The sequence below is a fragment of the Sus scrofa genome, chromosome 9 (genome assembly GCF_000003025.6).
Source record: "Sus scrofa isolate TJ Tabasco breed Duroc chromosome 9, Sscrofa11.1, whole genome shotgun sequence".
In the NCBI taxonomy this organism is placed as follows: Eukaryota; Metazoa; Chordata; class Mammalia; order Artiodactyla; family Suidae; genus Sus; species Sus scrofa.
In genome coordinates this window covers 40,987,611-41,005,602 of record NC_010451.4, presented here as the reverse complement: position 1 = coordinate 41,005,602, position 17,992 = coordinate 40,987,611, and the positions used below count along the sequence as shown (strand labels likewise).

Below are 17,992 nucleotides of genomic sequence, written 5' to 3'. Positions count from 1 at the left end.
AATCTCGGAGGCTCAGGTTCCTTGTCAGGAAAAAATAACCATGGCATTGAACAGACTAGAACAGAAGCTGTGAGGCTCCATCGAGACAGCCGATGGCCATTGGGCAGCAGATGGCAGCTTTTGCTGTTATTGCTGAAACACCAGAGGAAAATACCCTTGCATCTCTCTTCTCTTACAGAATGAGAGTAGAAAAAAAAAAAAAAAATCAGGATCCAATAAGGTGACCCAGCCAGCTAGAGGATTTCTGGTGGAGCTATGAAGAACCTGATGGGGTCAGCTTCGGGCAGTTCTCATCGCCACTTAAAGACCGTCATGTTGCCGGGGACAAGGTGTCCCACACACCATGTCTTCTCTGGGATCAAGAGATCAAGCATCCAGATGTCAGTTTCAGAGGATCCCTTGTGCTTTATAAACTGTTATTTGTAGAGGTGAGTTTTGAATTCACCCTGTTCCCATGCATACCCCTAAATAACATACACACTTTATGTTAAACAGACAATCAGCAAGGACCTGCGGTACAGCACAGGGAACTCCACTCGACATTCTGTAATAACCTGTATGGGCAAAGAATGTGAAAAAGAAAGGGTATATGGAAATTCCCACTGTGGCTCAGCAGGTTAAGAACCATTTTGCAGAGGAGGAAACAGGCTTGGACTACAGTGCAGGCTTGGACTGCAGTCTGAGATATCCATGATACAGCGGGAGCTCCCCTCTCTTCACTTCAGGACTGAGACAACCACCAGCAAGCCCTCCTCCTTCACGTGGAAAAGGAGACCTCTTCTTACCTTCAGAGCCCAGTCACAATCCGTCAGCGCCTTCCGGTAGTCCCCAAGTTTGATATAAGCCTGAGGGGACACAAACAGCTGCGGGTCACACCCGGCTCTGCAGCCAACAGTCTCTAATCAACACAGAAAGAGCAGGTGGGCGGGAGAGAGGGCATCAGAAGTTCCTACCTGCACCAGGCCGGGTCCCCGGGTAACTGCGGAGTTTAATAAAGGGACTATTTACAGGGCGAGGGTGGGGCGCAGGGAAACCGGCAGAGGACAGCCTTACTGCTGCCAGACCTGAAGAGGCAGAAGGAGCAGCAATGGACCAAATGGGAGAAGCTCACTTCATGAAGCAAGCTGCTTAAGAGGAGCTGGGGCTTTTAAGAGAGCAGGAACTGGGAGAATAAATGTCCCAACTCACTTTCTGCCTTCCTTCTGATTTCACTGGCGGAACCCAGATGGACGCCAGAAAGCTGGGAAGCCAAGAGGCCCCTGGGGTACGGAACGGGGCCAGGAAGGCTCTTGGAGGGGCCAAAAATAAATACCCAGCACACTAACCACCCCTACCAGGGAAGAGCTGGCTTCGGAGTCCACTCTACTGTATTTCAGAAACCAAATGATAAAGGGACTTAAGAAGACAGGTTAAGAAGCGCTGGTGAGAATGCAGGAACTCAGCACCTGCACACTGCTGGCGGGAACGCAGAATGGCACAGCGATGTGGGAAGACATTCCCGCAAAAGGTAAAACCCAGAGGTACCACATGATCCACTAGTTTCCCTCCTGGGCACACAGTCAAGAAGACTGTAAACGTACGTCCAAAGACTGATGTTCAGAGCAGCATCGTGTATAATAGCCAAAAAGCAGAGGTAGCTCAAATATCCATCAATTTATGGATAAATAAAATGCGGTAGATTCCACAATGAAATACTGTTTGGCAGTAAGCCGGAAGTACTGGTGCGCATCACATGGACAGCCCCTGAAAACACCATCAAGTGGAGGAAGGCACACACACAGGGACAAATATCATATGATGTCATTTTGGTTTTTTTTTCCGGGCCGCACCTGCGGCATGTGGAGGTTCCCAGGCTAGGGGTCCAATTGAAGCTGCAGCTGCCAGCCTACACCACAGCCACAGCAACGCCAGATCCTTAACCTACTGAGCGAGGCCAGGGATTGAACCCGCAACCTCATGGTTCCTAGTCGGATTCGTTTCTGCTGCGCCATGACGGGAACTCCATATGACGTCATTTACATGAAAAGTCCAGAGTACACAGATGTATAGAGACAGAGAGTACATGAGCGGTGGCCTAGGGCTGGGCTGGGGGAGGACAGGAGGACTGGAGCAACTGCTGAAAGGATGCAGGGTTTCGTTGGGAGATGATGAAAATGTTCTAAACTGGTTGTGGTGAGGGTTGCACAACCCTGTGAATACACTAAAAGCCACTGAATGGTACACTTTCAATGGGTGAATTGTACATTATGTCAATGATACCTCAATAAAGCTATTACCCAAATATGATTAAGAAAAAGCCCTGCTGCTTTCCTCATGCGTGCAGTGAGAAGGAAGAGAGACAGAAATGGGCTAACATTTAAGAGTCAGGCCATCACCAGGAGCCCTCAGTTACAAATGCCTTGGGGATCTCTTCTGCCATCCCCTAGAATTGGAGAAAATCTTGAAAATCAAGAATTAGGAGTTTCTGTTGTGGCACAGTGCATTAAGAATCTGACTGCAGGGTCTCTGCAGAGGTACGAGTTTGATCCCTGGCTCTGACTTAGTCCCTGGCGCTGGGAACTTCCATAAGCCGTGGGTGCAGCCACTAAAAAAGAAAAAAAAAATTAACTCAGAATTCTGTGATCCACCTAAACTCAACTGAATTAGGACTGAATCCACTTACAGTTTCAAAGAACTGTGGTATCTAAACAAATGAAAGTCATTCAACAGCAAGCACCGTGGCTACTATTACCCTCTGTATTAATTACTGGAGGAGCCTAACAAGTTCTTAAGTCGCACCAAGTAGACCTTAAGCACTCTTCTTTTGGAAAGTTCCCTAAGAAGCAGCAATGAAGAAAGGAAAACCAGGCACCAGGGTCCCATCAGTCACCAACAACACAACCAATACTCCATGTAGGTTTGCCCATGATCAGAATTGTACCAGGGCACATGATATTCTGAACAATAAAACTGATGAGCTATTTACGTGAACAAGCCAATTAGGAGGTTAATGTAATAAGCATGAGAAACCTAAGTGTGCACCCAAAGTGGGGAGGCAGCAAGCAACAGGCAGCCAATAGAATTCCTGCTGGGCTCTTGGCACCAAGAGAAAGGAAGCTGCTCTGTAGCGCTTTCATTAACAGAGGTTCAGGGCTAACTGAAGATGATGATTCTTTCTTTTTTTTTTTTTTGTCTTTTTTGCTATTTCTTGGGCCACTCCCGCGGCATATGGAGGTTTCCAGGCTAGGGGTCGAATCGGAGCTGTAGCCACCGGCCTATGCCAGAGCCACAGCAACACGGGATCCGAGCCGCGTCTGCAACCTACACCACAGCTCACGGCAACGCCGGATCGTTAACCCACTGAGCAAGGGCAGGGACCGAACCCACAACCTCATGGTTCCTAGTCGGATTCGTTAACCACTGCCCCACGACGGGAACTCCTGAAGATGATGATTCTTTGAGCTACCGGTTCTATAAAAACATCCCTTCCTCCGGCTTTGTGGGTTTCATTTGAAAGTCAGAAGATGTGAAGAAGAAACCAGCATCCTTCTGGACCATCAGAGCCATGATTTCCTGACACGGTTACTCAGGATACAGACCCTGAAGAAGTCTATACGGGCTTCAACAATTTCTCTACATAGCCTTTCACTTTACTTTCTTTCTTCTAACCTTCCTTCCTTCCTTGTTTCTTGTCTTCTTTCTCAGGCTTGGATCCAATACCCCATTACTTCCCTGTTCTCTTTTCTTTTTCCACATTTTAAAAAGAAGGAGTTTTCCAAACGGCAATTAAACTCCTGATTTATCTAAATTACACCAGCAAGCTATTGATCATAACATTAACTCCAGGAGAAAAACAAAGCGATGAAAGGGTAGGTTTTTCTCTCCAGCACGCAGCGGCACTCAAGTCACAGGGTCCTTATTAAGTGTTTTCTAACACTGCATGCAAACAGGGAGGCATTTTAAAAATAGTCAATGGTTCAAATGATTCCCAACACCAGGCAGTACATTTTGCATTTATTCGTCTCTGAAGAAGCTTTCTCTTTGGGAAAAGTGAGAGGAACTGCTTCCCCAAAGCTTCTCATTGCAATTATGTATTTTTATCCACAGTCATTCTTAATGTAATTTTTCCAGAACTAATCAAATTGCTGCTTAAACTTGAGTATAGAAAAATGTAATGTAGATGAATCAGGGTATAGACTACCTGAATTAGGTATAAGTCTGAATTATAACATTTTAAAGACAATTTAATTTCACTGCTTTCAAATAACTTCAGAATAACAAGACTGAACAAGCATCTGTAGGTAAATGCTTTGGAGACCAAATTTGGTGACAAGCAAAAAGGAACTACAGTTATTATAGTAATTGTTTGCATTTATATGTTTCTTTTGAAGTATCAATAGAAACTTAATTCCTCTAAATGGACTTCTTGGGCTCCAGTGTTATGTAACTTAACAAGGATTTATCGAACATCTATAAAAGAAAGTACTAGGGGGGAAAGAATATGGCAGTTTTTACCCTCAAAAAGTTTACAGTCTTGTTAGTGTAATAAAATGTACATGGCAAAATCAACCTCTGGCCATTTTATTTACCAATTCTCTTTCTTATAACACTTTTTCTCCACAGATGGGGCTGGGTAAATGACACCTCAACTCTAGTCTGATTTATCCAAACTGCTGAACTAACAAGCGTATGTGGTGCTTGGATTTATTTATCATTAAATCATTGTCACTGCCCTGACTTTCTAGACTGCTGACATCCTGTTTCTTGCTTTCAACGCTCTTCCTCAACACACCACAGCAGGACAGTCTTAATCGTGAGTTACAGAAATTGGAGCTGATGAGGGCTCTGCAGACTCCTTTCCCTCTTGTAAATGACACGGCATCAGGTTCCCCTCATACAGGTCCTGCTGACATATCCTGACCACCACGTCCACGGATCTGACACTCACGTCCACGGATTTGCCAGTGTTTCAGGACTGAGCAGCAGAGAGCTCTAGCACACACACACTCAGGTACTTTTCAAAGAGAAGTTCACAGGCGACATTTTTGTTTCAACTGAGAACTATTCGTTAAGTATAGATAGGCAAGCATCTGGGTGATGGTTTTTAACCTGGCCCTCTAGGAAACTGAGCTCTTCTTTGATATAAAACTGTTCTGAAAACTTCAAAACTCCTGAGAAACTGACTCTAGGCTCATTAGCTATCTAGTACATCCCAGCCACAGAAGCTTAATCAAGGAAGGACTGATACGAGGAATAAGAAATTAACAGGAAAGGAACCTGTCAGAATGTGGACTGACATCAAAAAAGAGGCTGGACAACAAATGAACCTATTTACAAAACAGAAACAGACTCACAGACATAGAGGACAGACTTGCAGTTGCCGAGGGGGAGAGGGTGGGAGTGGGATGGATGGGGAGTGTGGGCTTGGGAGATGCACTCTTACATTTAGAATGGATATGCAAAGAGGTCCTGCTGTACAGCACAGGGAACTATATTCAATCTCTTGGGAGAGACCACGATGGAAGAGAGTATGCACACGTATATGTATGTATAAAAGGGTCACTATGCTGGTACAACACTGTAAATCAACTATCATTTTTTTAAAAGTGGGAAAAAAAGAGGCTGAACAAATTGAATGGAGGTAGAATTCCAAGGTCTCATAGGCCGTGTGTTCCACTAGCTTTCTCTTTTATACACATGGGAAAGTGCCTGGGGACCAACAGGGATGTGGAGAGCTGACTTCGACTATGGAAGGAACTGATTATGTGAAGCTGTTCCCACGTCCTCCTCCAATGCTTCCAAGCTTCAATTTGAACCACAGTGAGAGTATTTCCACCATGGAAATTGGCATATGCTCCATACACATCAGCTTCCCCAACAGGCAAACAGGAGCCAGTTGTTACCCATTTAGCAACACAACAAGGGCGCCCCCCCAGTCTCATCTTCCTCTGCTTCACAAGGTGAGTGGCTACCATTCCCCGAGAGAAGCCCACAGACACCTCCTTGGCTCACTGACCTGGGCTCGGTTGGTGTACAGCACTTTCATGTCCTTCAGCTTCTCCAAACCCTCACTGTAGCACGAGATGGCCGTTTCATAATCACCTTTGCCAAATGCTTCATTCCCCTTTTCTTTTAGGGCTATGAGAATAAAAGTCGTACAGGTGAGCTCTCTCCACACACTGGAAAATTCTCTCAGACGTTTGACCCCTGACTGTCCAACTCTACTGGTTTCCATCTACTCAGAGGGGGCCTGTGATGTACTCCTCCCTGCAGTTGTTTTAGGATCAGTTTCTTTATAATTTTTTTTTTATCCAAACCCACCCTAAGTCTTCTAAGTAGCGTCTCAGAATAAAGTAAATGTTTCTGCCCCTAAGCTCACGGCTCGCCGAACTTGCCACTGGGCTCAAGTCTACACATTCAATGTCTCATAAAGAGGGTCAAACAACTAATTTTCTAGCAAATGTGGAATCGCTCAGATTTGCAGCATGCATACCATGGAGCAGTACAAAACAAGTGCTGAAAGCGTTCCTCTCTCACGTGTATCTCTCCGTCCCACACACAACCCCAACCACCTCTCTTTTCCTTTATTTCCCCTCTCCCTTCTCCCAGCGGTGTTTTCTTGTTTCATGAGTCTTTTTTGCATCTTCCTCTGTGCCTCAGGCTCCCTGGTTTCCAAACACTGTTTGTGTTATTAAATCCATCCCTTTGCTTTGGAAAGAGGTCTGACAGTGGAGGTTGACTGAAGGCCCTGTCTGCTCCCTGCTTGTTGCAGCTGGAACAGGGAACAGATCCCCAAAGGTTTCCACCCAGCCAGGTCCCACTGCCTCAGTACCATCACAAACCCACCCACTGGGACTCCTGCTGTCCTCAAACATCAGCACAGAGACTCCTGGGCTCTTTCTAGCACAAAGCAGCCGCCTATTGAAAGTGAAGACTGACAATTACCATCTGCTAAGACTTTGTTTTCCCTTCTTCTTTTGGCACGTTCCTTTGCATCCTTTTCCACAGATGCCAAGAAGGCTTCTGACAACAGAGTAATTTCAAATATTAAAAAGAAAAAACAAATACTACAATCAGTTCTTCAGCTCAATTTTTTTTTTTAAAAAAAAAAAGCTATTTAAGAGTTTTAGAGCCACACTTTCACGCATACACATGTAAGCACACGCATGCACACACACATATACACGGATTCGGAGACAACTAAAATGACATTTTCTTAATTTGACATGAAATGGTAATCCGTGTGATGTATTATTATACATGATGACTATGTCTATGCTTCACATTTGAATTATGCCTTTTAAAAGAGTTTTTCTTTGAAGACAGACTTTTTTGTTCCACTTAGCATAATGAGCTTCTGAGCTGAGCAACAGAGAAGCTCTCTGGATCCCTTGAGCCGCTAAGAGTAAACTGGATGAAACAGAATGACTGAATTCAGTTTACAAAAGACTGGCCAGGAGAACATAGAGGAAAACTGAGTGCTGTCTCCTCTGACTGCTAGTAACAGAACGGAGTGATCAGTAGGTTTCTGTCCATGGGCTGTTTGTAAGCCCAGAGGCTCTAATTTAAGGGTCTAGAAGCTACAATCAATAAACACCGATCCTAAACAAATAATACACATTGGGAAGAGAGACGCTGTCCTTACCTGAGCTTATTTCATCTGCATTCTGCAGGACACAGGTTACCATAAAAACAAAGAAACACATTTCAAAGACCACTCTGCGATTTATACGTATATACACCAAAAGGCAGATCAGCGACAAGTGAGGAGTAGGGTCACTGCCTTCAACCACCCGTCCTGAAGGGCTCAAAACTCAGGGGGCTTTAAATCAGGAGATCTGCTAACGAGCACAACTGTTATGGAGCTACGTCTGCAGAAACCAGGGACCCCAGCTGTGGCTGTATGAGCTGGGAATAGGGAGTAGTATGGCCTTAACAGCTTAAAAATGGTCATAAGCTCAGTGGGTAGAAAGGCCAAATTTTCATGAAAACAAACTCAAAGGGTTGTTTAAAGATGACCCAGAAAGACCAAGAAAAACAAAATCAGAGTTTATACTTCCTTGTGGAAAATAAATCTACAGAATCTAAAAAACAAAAGGCTATTTCAGGAGTTCCCATTGTGGCTCAGCAGGTTAAGAACCTGACTAGTATCCATGAGGATGCGGGTTTGATTCCTGGCCTCACTCAGTGGGTTATGGATCTGGTTGCCACAAGCTGTGGTGTAGGTTGAAGATTCGGCTTGGACTGATACTGGGTTGCTGCGGCTGTGCCACAGGCTGGCAGCTACACTCCAATTCAACCCCTAGCCTGAGAACTTCCATATGCTGTGGGTGCAGCTCTAAAAAGAAAAATAAAAAGGTTATTTCAGCCTCATCAGGCAGCTGAGAATAAACTACTGCCTCCTCTGCTTCCACGCAGACCCCCTCGCCGTGTCCACCTAGGGAACGCCAGGAGACGGAAAGGACACCTTCGCGGGAGCTTGCGGAGGGCTGATCACGGTCCTGTTCACGGTGGTCCTGCACTCGTCCTCCTCTCGGTCTTGCTCCATAAACTGTAGTCTCTTTTCTGTCTCGAGGACGGCTTTCTCTTGTACGACAGGGTCATCAGAATTCATCTCCTGAATTAAACTGGCTAGAGGAGAAATCAGATGTGAATCCTTCAAGCAAGGTCTTCAAAAAGCAAGACTCTGTGCACTACAGAAGATGGAGGAGAAAATTTCATGGGGAAGGACTTTGATTTTTCCAGCTTTGTTGAGATATAATGACACGTGACATTGTGTAGCTTAAGGTGTATAATATGATGACGTGATACACGGCTACACGGAGAAATGACTTGCATACCAAGGTTCGTTAACACACCCATCTCTTTACATAAAATCAGTTTGTGTGTGTGTGGTGAGAACATTTAAGATCTACCATCTTAGCAACTTTCAAGTGTATCTCACAGTTGGTTAACTATGGTCATCATGCTGTATATTAGATCCCCAGGATTATTCATCTTAAAACTGGAAGTTTAGGGAGTTCCCGTCGTGGCACAGTGGTTAACGAATCCGACTAGGAACCATGAGGTTGCGGGTTCGGTCCCTGCCCTTGCTCAGTGGGTTAACGATCCGGCGTTGCCGTGAGCTGTGGTGTAGGTTGCAGACGCGGCTCGGACCCCGCGTTGCTGTGGCTCTGGCGTAGGCTGGTGGCTACAGCTCCGATTCAACCCCTAGCCTGGGAACCTCCATATGCCGCGGGAGCGGCCCAAGAGATAGCAACAACAACAACAACAACAACAAAAGACAAAAGACAAAAAAAAAAAAAAAAAAATGGAAGTTTACATCCTTTGACCAACATCTCCTCATTTCTGGAAGAAGGTGCTGAATAGAAAGCAACATTTAAAGTCATCAGAACCCATAAGAAAGAACGAAAAAAGGGATTTGTTTTGCCTGGAAAAAGCTGCAGAAGAAGTTAATGATGCCTTTCGAGAAACACAGTTTAAAACCATGTATTTAATTCAATAACAGTTCACAGAGAGCTTTTTATGAGTTAGACATTATGCAGAACATTACAGACAACCATGATGAGTTAAAAAGATCCTTATTTTTGAAGAGCTTATGTCTCGTATAGGGAACCAACAGGTGAATACAGGCGGCTCTGAGACCACAAGACAACCACCCTTATCCCATCCCTGCTTGTCTCCCCTTTACGGCCCACCCAGCTTAGACCCCATGGTCATCTCTTGGTCACCACACCACCCACAGGCTGACCCCCAACCCTCCCATCCCACCCACCACACAAACCTCCAATTCCAGTTGAATCTGACTCGCCACTTCTCTAGGTCTTTATTAGGGATGCTGAGTACTGATAGAGAGAGATGCATGGGGCGAACGGGCTATAACTCAATCAGACAGCCAGTGATGCTCAGTAATCCTGCAATGTTAGCCCACCATTCTTCCAAAGAAAGGCTTCACAAAAGTGTCTCCAATCTAAACCTAATCATCTCAGATGCCGTGACTTATTAATGAAGGGAGGAAAGAGACACCACCAGAAAAAGGAACTCCTTCAACAACCTGCCGTGGAGTCCCCACTGTGGCTCAGCAGGTTAAGAACCCAACATAGTTTCCATGAGGATGTGGGTTTGATCCCGGGCCTCGCTCAGTGGGCAAGCTGTGGCATAGGTCACAGATGTGGCTCAGATCTGGTGTTGCTGTGGTTGTGGTGTAGGGTGGCAGCTGCAGCTCTAATTCAACCCCCAGCCCAGGAACTTCCATATGCCAAAGATGCGGCACTAAAAAGAAGAAAACAAACAAACAAAAACAAAAAACAAAACAAAACCCCCACAAAAACTAGAAGCTGCCGGCATCTACAGCTATCTTTCCCTCCTACTACAAGGAAAAAGTGTTCCTCCTGCTACAAGAAGTTTATGCGTGTGTGCCTATATGTTCTGTCACACAAAGACAATACTTCAAAAGAAATTTAATTAAATACAAACAAGAAAAAGAGGCATCATGGCCTACTCAAGTATTTTGCATAGATACACAAATACTGTCATTTGTACACATCCTATGTTCAGGATACCATCATGGCATTCTGCATAATTAAGAAATCTGCATCACCAATTAATTATCTCATTTCCACAATATTCAACCTCTCCCATTCTACCAGTTTCTTCAATTATTAGTTACATATTTTATAAAGCCAACACCCTATGTCCTGCCCCACACAACTAAACTTTTTTTTTTTGGCCTCGCCCAGGGCATGTGGAAATTCCCAGGCCAGGGAACAAACCTGTGCCAGAGCAGCAACCCGAGCTGCTGTAATCAGATTCTTAACCCACTATGCTACAATGGGAACTCCCTGTTTTCTATTCTCTGTAACTATTTGTATAAGATGGGAATTATCTGATGTTCAAATATTTGGAGGGACTCGAAACTTGATAAGTTTACAAACTTAGAATTTTTTATCTTCCTTGTGAATTTTTCCTTTTAAAATGCAGCCTTTGTTTTATCGTCTGTTTTGTCTGGTATTAATATTTAACATCTACTTTTCTTTGGATAATATTTACCTGGTAAATACTGTTCCATTATTTAAGGTTCAAATTTTCTGAGTCCTCAATTTTAAAATGTTTTATATGCACAATAACTATATTTTTAAAAATTCAATTTGAATTTTAAAATCCAAACCGCCCCTGCTTTAACTGGAGCGTCACCTATTTCTTTCGCTACGATTATCCATACAGCAGTTGGACGAATTTTTACTATGTTTCATGCCCTGTATTTGCTTTTCTTCCCTCCCTTTCCTGTCTTCATCGGATTCACTGAATTTCTTTAGCCCCCTTCTACCCTCTATAAGCTTAGAGCTTATGGTTTGTTCTTTAGTCTTATAATGGAAATGCTTACCATTTTAACAACATTTTAACAAATACACTTAACAAATTAAAAGTTTGGTGTCTACTGTGGTTCATGCAGCCTTTCTAGAGGTATGGCAGCAGGAGGGATTTTAGATTCTCTCACCAGTAATACTGCTACAAACGGAAGACCCTACTTATTCTTCTTACCTACTAAAATCTGGTTTTTCTTGCTCTCAAAACTGTTCCCTCCAAAGTGACAAGTGATCTCCATGGTGCTACACTGAGCGCTGGTTTGGATCACGCCCTCTGACACCGACAATGCTGACCTCTTCCTTCTCCGTGAAATGGTCTTCTCCCTCTGCTTCCATAACACAAACTCCTCCCAATTTCCACCTACCTCTTTGGCTGCTTTGCTTTTTGGTCTCCTTTGTTTGCTCCCCTTCTTCCTCTCCTACTCACCTCTCCAGGCTCCACCCCAGACTTCTCTTTTTCTGCCCCTTTCCCAGGAATTCCCATTCTCCCTCCATGACTCCAAACGCCATCCAGATGCCAGTGCCTCCCCTACTCATCTCCCCAGCTACTTTCTCTCCCAGATGCAGACTCACAAAGCCAAGCGCCTTCACTGGGATGCTGTACTCATCGAGCCTGACCTGCCCATCCTCTTTCCCCTAAGATTGCTCCTCCTTCAATCGCCCCATCCAGTGGAGGGTCCAACCATCCACCTGTCAGTCAGCCAAGACTCTCAGACTCATCCTCGAGCCTTTGTTCCCCCCTTGCCCTCAAGCTGGCAACGCTAAAGCTTGTCATGTACGCTCCTAAGTATCTCTCCAATCTGGCTGCTGGGGTCCCTTCCAGCCACAGTCTCTTTTCCCTGCAACAGCCTCCTGGTGGGTCTCTTAGCACCTGATCGCTTCTCCCCTCCAATCCACATCCACACCACGGTCAGAGTGACTTTTCTAAGGTGTCAATCTGACCAGGTTTCTGCTCGGAGGAAACCCTCCAGAGGATTCCCATTGTTCGCAGGATAAACACGAATTCCGTTTCTTGGTTTCGGAGGTCTTCCCTGGTCTGGCCATTCTGGACTCAGATGGGACTCTTTTCTTCTTGATCTTGTCTCTCCAGCCATGCTGAGCCTTTTAATCTTTCAGTTTCTCAAAAGCATCACACTCTCTCTTAATTTCCAGCATTCCTACCTACTTTCTTCCCATTTAGAATTCTCCTCTACCTGCTCCCCAGTGGCCGCTCCTACCCACATGTCAGATTTGTGCTTAAATCTCATTCTTCAGGGAAGCTTTATTTGACTCTCCTTGTGGACTGAGTACTGCCCCTCTCCCCCAGTTCATACGCTGAAGTCCTAACCCCACCCCCACCCCCCGCAGTGTGACAGTATTTGGAGACAGGCCTTTCAAGAAGCCCTGAAGGATACATGAGGTCATAAGGTGGAGCCCTAAACCACCCGATGACCTTATAAGAAGCAGAGGGAGGAGACACTAGGACGTGCAAACATGGAGAAAAGACTATGAGAGGACACAGTGAGAAGGGGGTTGTCTGCAAGCCAGGAGAGCCAGGACTTAGGGGAAACTAAACCCAACAACACCTTGACCTTGCACTTCTAACCTCCAGAACTGGGAAAAATTAGTCTCTGTTGCCTAAGCCCCCCAGGCTGTGGTAATTTGTGACAGCAGCGTAGACAGACAATACAACTTCCTAAACTGACTTAGATTCTCTTGCACGTTACAAGTCTCTTTGTAGCATACATCACACATGAAATTACTTGTTTATTAACTGCTTTCCCCTCTGGAATGTAGCTATCATGAGAAAGGTAATACTTTTTTTACCATTACTGTACTCTCCAGTACCCAGCAACACTCATACATAGTGAGAGCCCTAGAAATGAATGTATAGAAGCTACACATATGTGGCTACATAACTTTAAATTACTTACAAATGAAATAATAGAGACTTCACTCCTTGAGTAGCCCTAGACATATTCTAAACCCTCAGGAGCCACATGCAGCCACTGGTTACCACAGTGGATGGTGCAGATTCTATCATCACAGAAAGTTCTACTGGACAGGAATGAAATAAATGATGTGCGATTGAACTTGGACTATGAATGAATGTTAGCCACATAAAGAACGACGGGGAGGCAGAGGAAGGCCAGATGCAACAGGCAGAGTATGAACTGCCAGGCTGTATGGGCAGACCTGGAAGCAGCTTGTAGCTCAAGTGTGGGGTAGGGAGACGTGAGAGGTAAGGGCAAGGTCATGGGAGGACGCAGGTCCTGATGAGAGCTTCAAGTTTATTGTGACTGCGAGAGAATCCAAGCAGAGAAGTGTCTGGGTCAGATTTGCATATTAGATACATTACCCTGTGGGGAGTGTAAGCCTGGGGGCAGGAAAAACAATCAAGGGGTTGTTGAAATAGTCTGGACCAGAGAACCAAACAAAGGGAGGCTGGGGAGGATGGAGCTGGAGAAAGAAGGCAGACTTGAGGGCTGATTAAATGCAGGGCCGAGAGATGGGGGGAGGCCAATGTGACTTGTAAATAGGAGGATGGTAGTTCCACCCAGTGAGACTAGAATGAAGGGGAGAGTGGGAGAAGCAGGTTTTACTGGGGAGGGGGAAGCAAAGAGGATCAGCTAAATTCTGAACACATTAAGGTCGCGAGGTTTGATGGATACGATGGATATGAGAACAGGCATAGAGGCTGAGGTTCAAAAAAGAAGGCTGGTGGCAGTTGAGATGGGGGCTCATCAGCAAGGGTGGGAATTAAAACCATGCATTTGGGCGAGACCACCTGAAGAGAAAGGTGAGCGGTGGGCCTGGCCAGGCCAGCATTTGAGGATGCGCAGAGGAGAGGCCATCAATCACAAACCCAAAGAGCACACCCAGGCGGTATCATCTATGAAGCAGACTAACTATTTTTTACAATTATTTTATCTTTGGACCCATACAGCCTGCTAGAAGCAGCAATTGCAATATATTTCTATTTGATATGGAAGGTTTGTTTCACTGTTGGGTTTTCCAGTTTCGATCCTCAGATAAGCTCCCAGAAGTTAGAACAGGGACTGAGGGCTTTGGAAGCTCCTGTATGTGATCTGTGGGATCAGAGCAAATCCTTTGAGATCCCACATGTATGAGCTGGGGAAGCACCTTCCTGCCTAGAGGAAGAGAGACAGGAGTGTGGCAACCAGGAGCCATCCATGTAAGGTGACAGACCTTGAGGGAAAGCCATTTGATTTTGCTTCTGCAGCTCAAAACCAGGAAAGCCTCTACCCTAAAACAAGAGGGATTCCAGACTGATCAATGGGGGGTCCTATGTGATCTCCTGAAGGGAACAGCTAGGCTCACTGGTGAAGGGGAAAAAGTAGCTTCTGTTGACCTGATTGTTCACGAAGGGGAAAAATTCAGAGAACTGTCAGCCTGAATTCCTATCAGAATGTTAGCAGCTTCTCTGATACCAATTAACAGCCAGAAAATATCACCCCCAGGCTCCACTATTACTTGCTTCCCAATACCCCTTCTGTTTAATCTCAATTACATTTTTTCTTAAGCGTCATAAACCTGTCAGGCAACCCAGGAACCAACTTAGAGTAATCATTTCCCTTTAGTCACTCCACCTCCCTCAAGTAAAATTTAACTTACTGATGTTTTACTGGTACTTACTGATTTCATCCACATTTTTAAGAAATTTCTGCAAGTCTTTCTCTTGATAGTCAGCCATTGCGAACCAGAATCCCTGAGGGAAGCAGCAAAAATGATGAAAATTAATAATAATAAAACACTAAACAGAATTTGTCAGGCTTATTAGGCTTCTAAAGCTAAGAGCCAAGTGATTATTTCAAAGACAAATTTGTGTTTACAAAAGTCATGAGTAACAAGCAGGGTGATCTATTTCACTCCCGCTACCATTACGCCAAGGGACATCTGTTATTTGTGGCGATCCTTCCAGAAAGCTGCCAGCCTCCCTCCAATGGGAAAACTGCCCTGCGAAATGTTCTTACAAAGCCAACATAAACTTCTGTGATTCAGGGACCTGGCATGATAGGGACCAGGAGGAGAGCAGCTGACAGGCCACCAGGGATGGAGGATGCTAATTTTTGACTTTGACTGTGACAGCCCGGCCCAGCCAGGAGCTTGGACCTGGCTATGTGACAAGTAACCTGAAATGGGACAATCTGCATCTAAATGTCCAAACTTGTTTAAAATATAAGCCTCTGGCTTGTGCATGAGGAGCGAAGAAAAGCTACAAATTGGCTGAAGGGGTTAGAATTTGACAGCACTGTATGCCCGCGTCTCCTCTCCAGGTACTTTAGATGTATTACCTCTCAGCTGTTTTTGAATGAAAAGGTCTCCAGTGGGTCCCAAAGGTCCACCTGCGGACCATAAATATCATCCAAAACTTGAGTATAGAGATTTCTCAGCCTTAGCCCACAGTTCCTCAGCTACACACAGGAACCTACAGTTTGAAACACTCTCCAGGTCATTCTGCTTTACAGCCAGCTGTATTTAAAGGCAGTGGAGTCCTCTAAGGCACCTATAACCAGAAATTCAAAATCTGCCAGGAACAACTTGTGAGTTAATTGATCTCTTTGAGATTCCACCAGTTACAAGCTGTGCTACCTCAGCTAGAGTCACCACCTCTCTGAGCCTCAGAGAGAGGCCCCCTTCATTCTATGGAATCACTAATACAAAAGAGCACTATCTGGGGATTAACGTAATGCTGCAGTTTTGTGATGAGGGGTTGCTGCGGGTCACCCTTACCCATAAAAGAGGACTGGGGGCCTGCGGCTTAACTAAAAGATCCCGAGGTTTCTTTCCAGCTCCAGCTACTTAGGCTCTTGTGGAACTGAGGCCTAGTCAAATGAGTCAACTTGCCCAAGTTGAGGGAGGGCAGAAGGCAGGCTCTGAATTCCTGCGGGTAGGCGCCAAGCCCTCTGCTCCCAGGGCAGGCCTAAGGGTGCGCCCTGAGACTGGGCAGCGAACCCGCGAAGGGTCAGGAAACGAACCCACGAAGGGTCAGGAAGGCCAGGCACGGCGAGGCTCACGGCGGCGGGCGCGGCGTATATCCTGGGACAGGAGCCTGTGGCCCGCGGGGACTGTGCTGCAGCCAGGAGACCGCTCACCCCGGAAGCCCCTCCCCACCCTGCGCAGAGGGGAGGGGCCGACGGCACCGTTGCCCAGCAACCGCTCCGGAGCGTCCACTGGCCGGGTACCGCCAGGGAAGTCACAGCCCGCAGCCGATAAAGTCCCATACGCTGGGCCCAAACCAGCGTCCTCTGCTTGGCTCCGATGGCCAGATCAGGGCAGGGCAGACCCCAGGCCACCCCACTGCACTGACCTGACGCGCCCAGGGCTAGACAGGAAATGGCGGCCGTGGACGGGAGGCGACTGACCTAGGCTGGGGTGGGGCGGGGCCAGGGGCCAGGGTGTGGGCGTGGCTCCGCGCTGAGCGGCACCACGGGTCCTCCGGTTCCAGAATGCTTGGCCAAGCGCCAAATTCAAGGCGGAGCTGGGGCCAGGGATGCCTGAGGTGGACCTGGGAAGGAGGGGAGCAAAAGAAGCCCAAGTGTCCTGCGCTGATCCCTAAATCAGCTCCAGGTTTTTGCCTCTTTTTCTTTTGGGACTGGGTGTGGCATGTCCATTAGCTTAATATCCCTGGACCAAAAAGGCAGAAGGTCTCCAACGTACTTGGAAGAGGCAGGCTTTGGGTGTGAATTGGAATTTGCCTATTGGTATAGAAGACCTTCAGAGAGTTAGGTGACCTCTCTGATCTTCAGTTTTCTCCTCTAGAAAATGGAGAAATGCCACTTTCTCATAAGATTTTTGGTTAAAGTGCTGGGCTCCCAGTCATTAGGAATGAGTGGTGGTTATCATCCAGGGAATCCTAGGATTTAGAGCAGAATGAGATGATGAACACATTCGCACGTAGGGAGAGAGAGAGAGACTGTTTTACTATAAGAATTTGGCTCCCATGATAATGGAGGCTGAGAAGGGCACCATCTGCACTTAGCAAGCTGGAGACCCAAGGGGTCCATAGTGTCAGTTCCAACCGTCCAAGTTGAAGGGCTCGAGAACCAGGGGATCTGATGGTGGCATCAGTTCCGGTCCAAGTCTGAGTCCAAAGGCAGGAGGAGACCAAAGTCTCAGCCAAATACCGTCTGGCAGAGAGAAGGAATTCTCTCCAGGCCTTCAACTGATTGGATGAGGCCCACCCACATGGGGGAGAGAAATCTGTTTTACCCAGGCTACTGATTCAGATGTTAATCTCATTCAGAAACATCCCCACAGGCAAACCCTGAATAATGTTTTCACCAAATATCTGAGCACCCTGTGGCCCAGACAAGTTGACCCATAAAATTATCACAAGGTAACTACCAAAGAGCTTATCACCCAGGGGGTATTAAAGCTCAATCAGCAAACAATCACTTAAATTGTCCCTGTGAGAAGTGCTAAGAGAAGTAAAGGGGGTATGGAATTCCCGTTGTGGCTCAGCAGAAGAACCTGACCAATATCCATGAGGATGCCGTTTCAATCCCTGGCCTCGTTCAGTGGGTTAAGAATCCAGCGTTGCTGCAAGTTGCGTGTAGGTCGCAGATGCAGCTCAGATCCGGTGTTGCCTTGGCTGTGGCCTGGGCTGGCAGCTGAAGCTCTGATTCAACCCCTAGCCTGGGAAC

At 46.2% G+C, this 17,992-nt stretch overlaps 1 protein-coding gene across 8 annotated transcripts in view; it reads right to left on the bottom strand.

The window, feature by feature from the left end:
* The window catches only part of TTC12 (tetratricopeptide repeat domain 12), a 44,048-nt gene extending 27,326 nt beyond the window's left edge, over window positions 1-16,722 (bottom strand). The window contains exons 1-8 of one of the 8 annotated variants that reach the window (XM_013979405.2): window positions 16,657-16,711; window positions 15,641-15,691; window positions 14,982-15,054; window positions 8,447-8,610; window positions 7,625-7,646; window positions 6,925-7,002; window positions 5,996-6,117; window positions 786-845 (exon numbers count right to left, since the gene is read on the bottom strand). In XM_013979405.2, the coding sequence (XP_013834859.1) occupies window positions 786-845; window positions 5,996-6,117; window positions 6,925-7,002; window positions 7,625-7,646; window positions 8,447-8,610; window positions 14,982-15,039 (504 nt within the window). In that variant the 5' untranslated portion in view covers window positions 15,040-15,054; window positions 15,641-15,691; window positions 16,657-16,711. Of the gene's footprint in view, window positions 1-785; window positions 846-5,995; window positions 6,118-6,924; window positions 7,003-7,624; window positions 7,647-8,446; window positions 8,611-14,981; window positions 15,055-15,640; window positions 15,692-16,079; window positions 16,631-16,656 lie in introns of those variants that run through there. The other 7 variants (XM_005667348.3, XM_013979406.2, XM_005667347.2 and 4 more) reach the window with 7 other exon arrangements.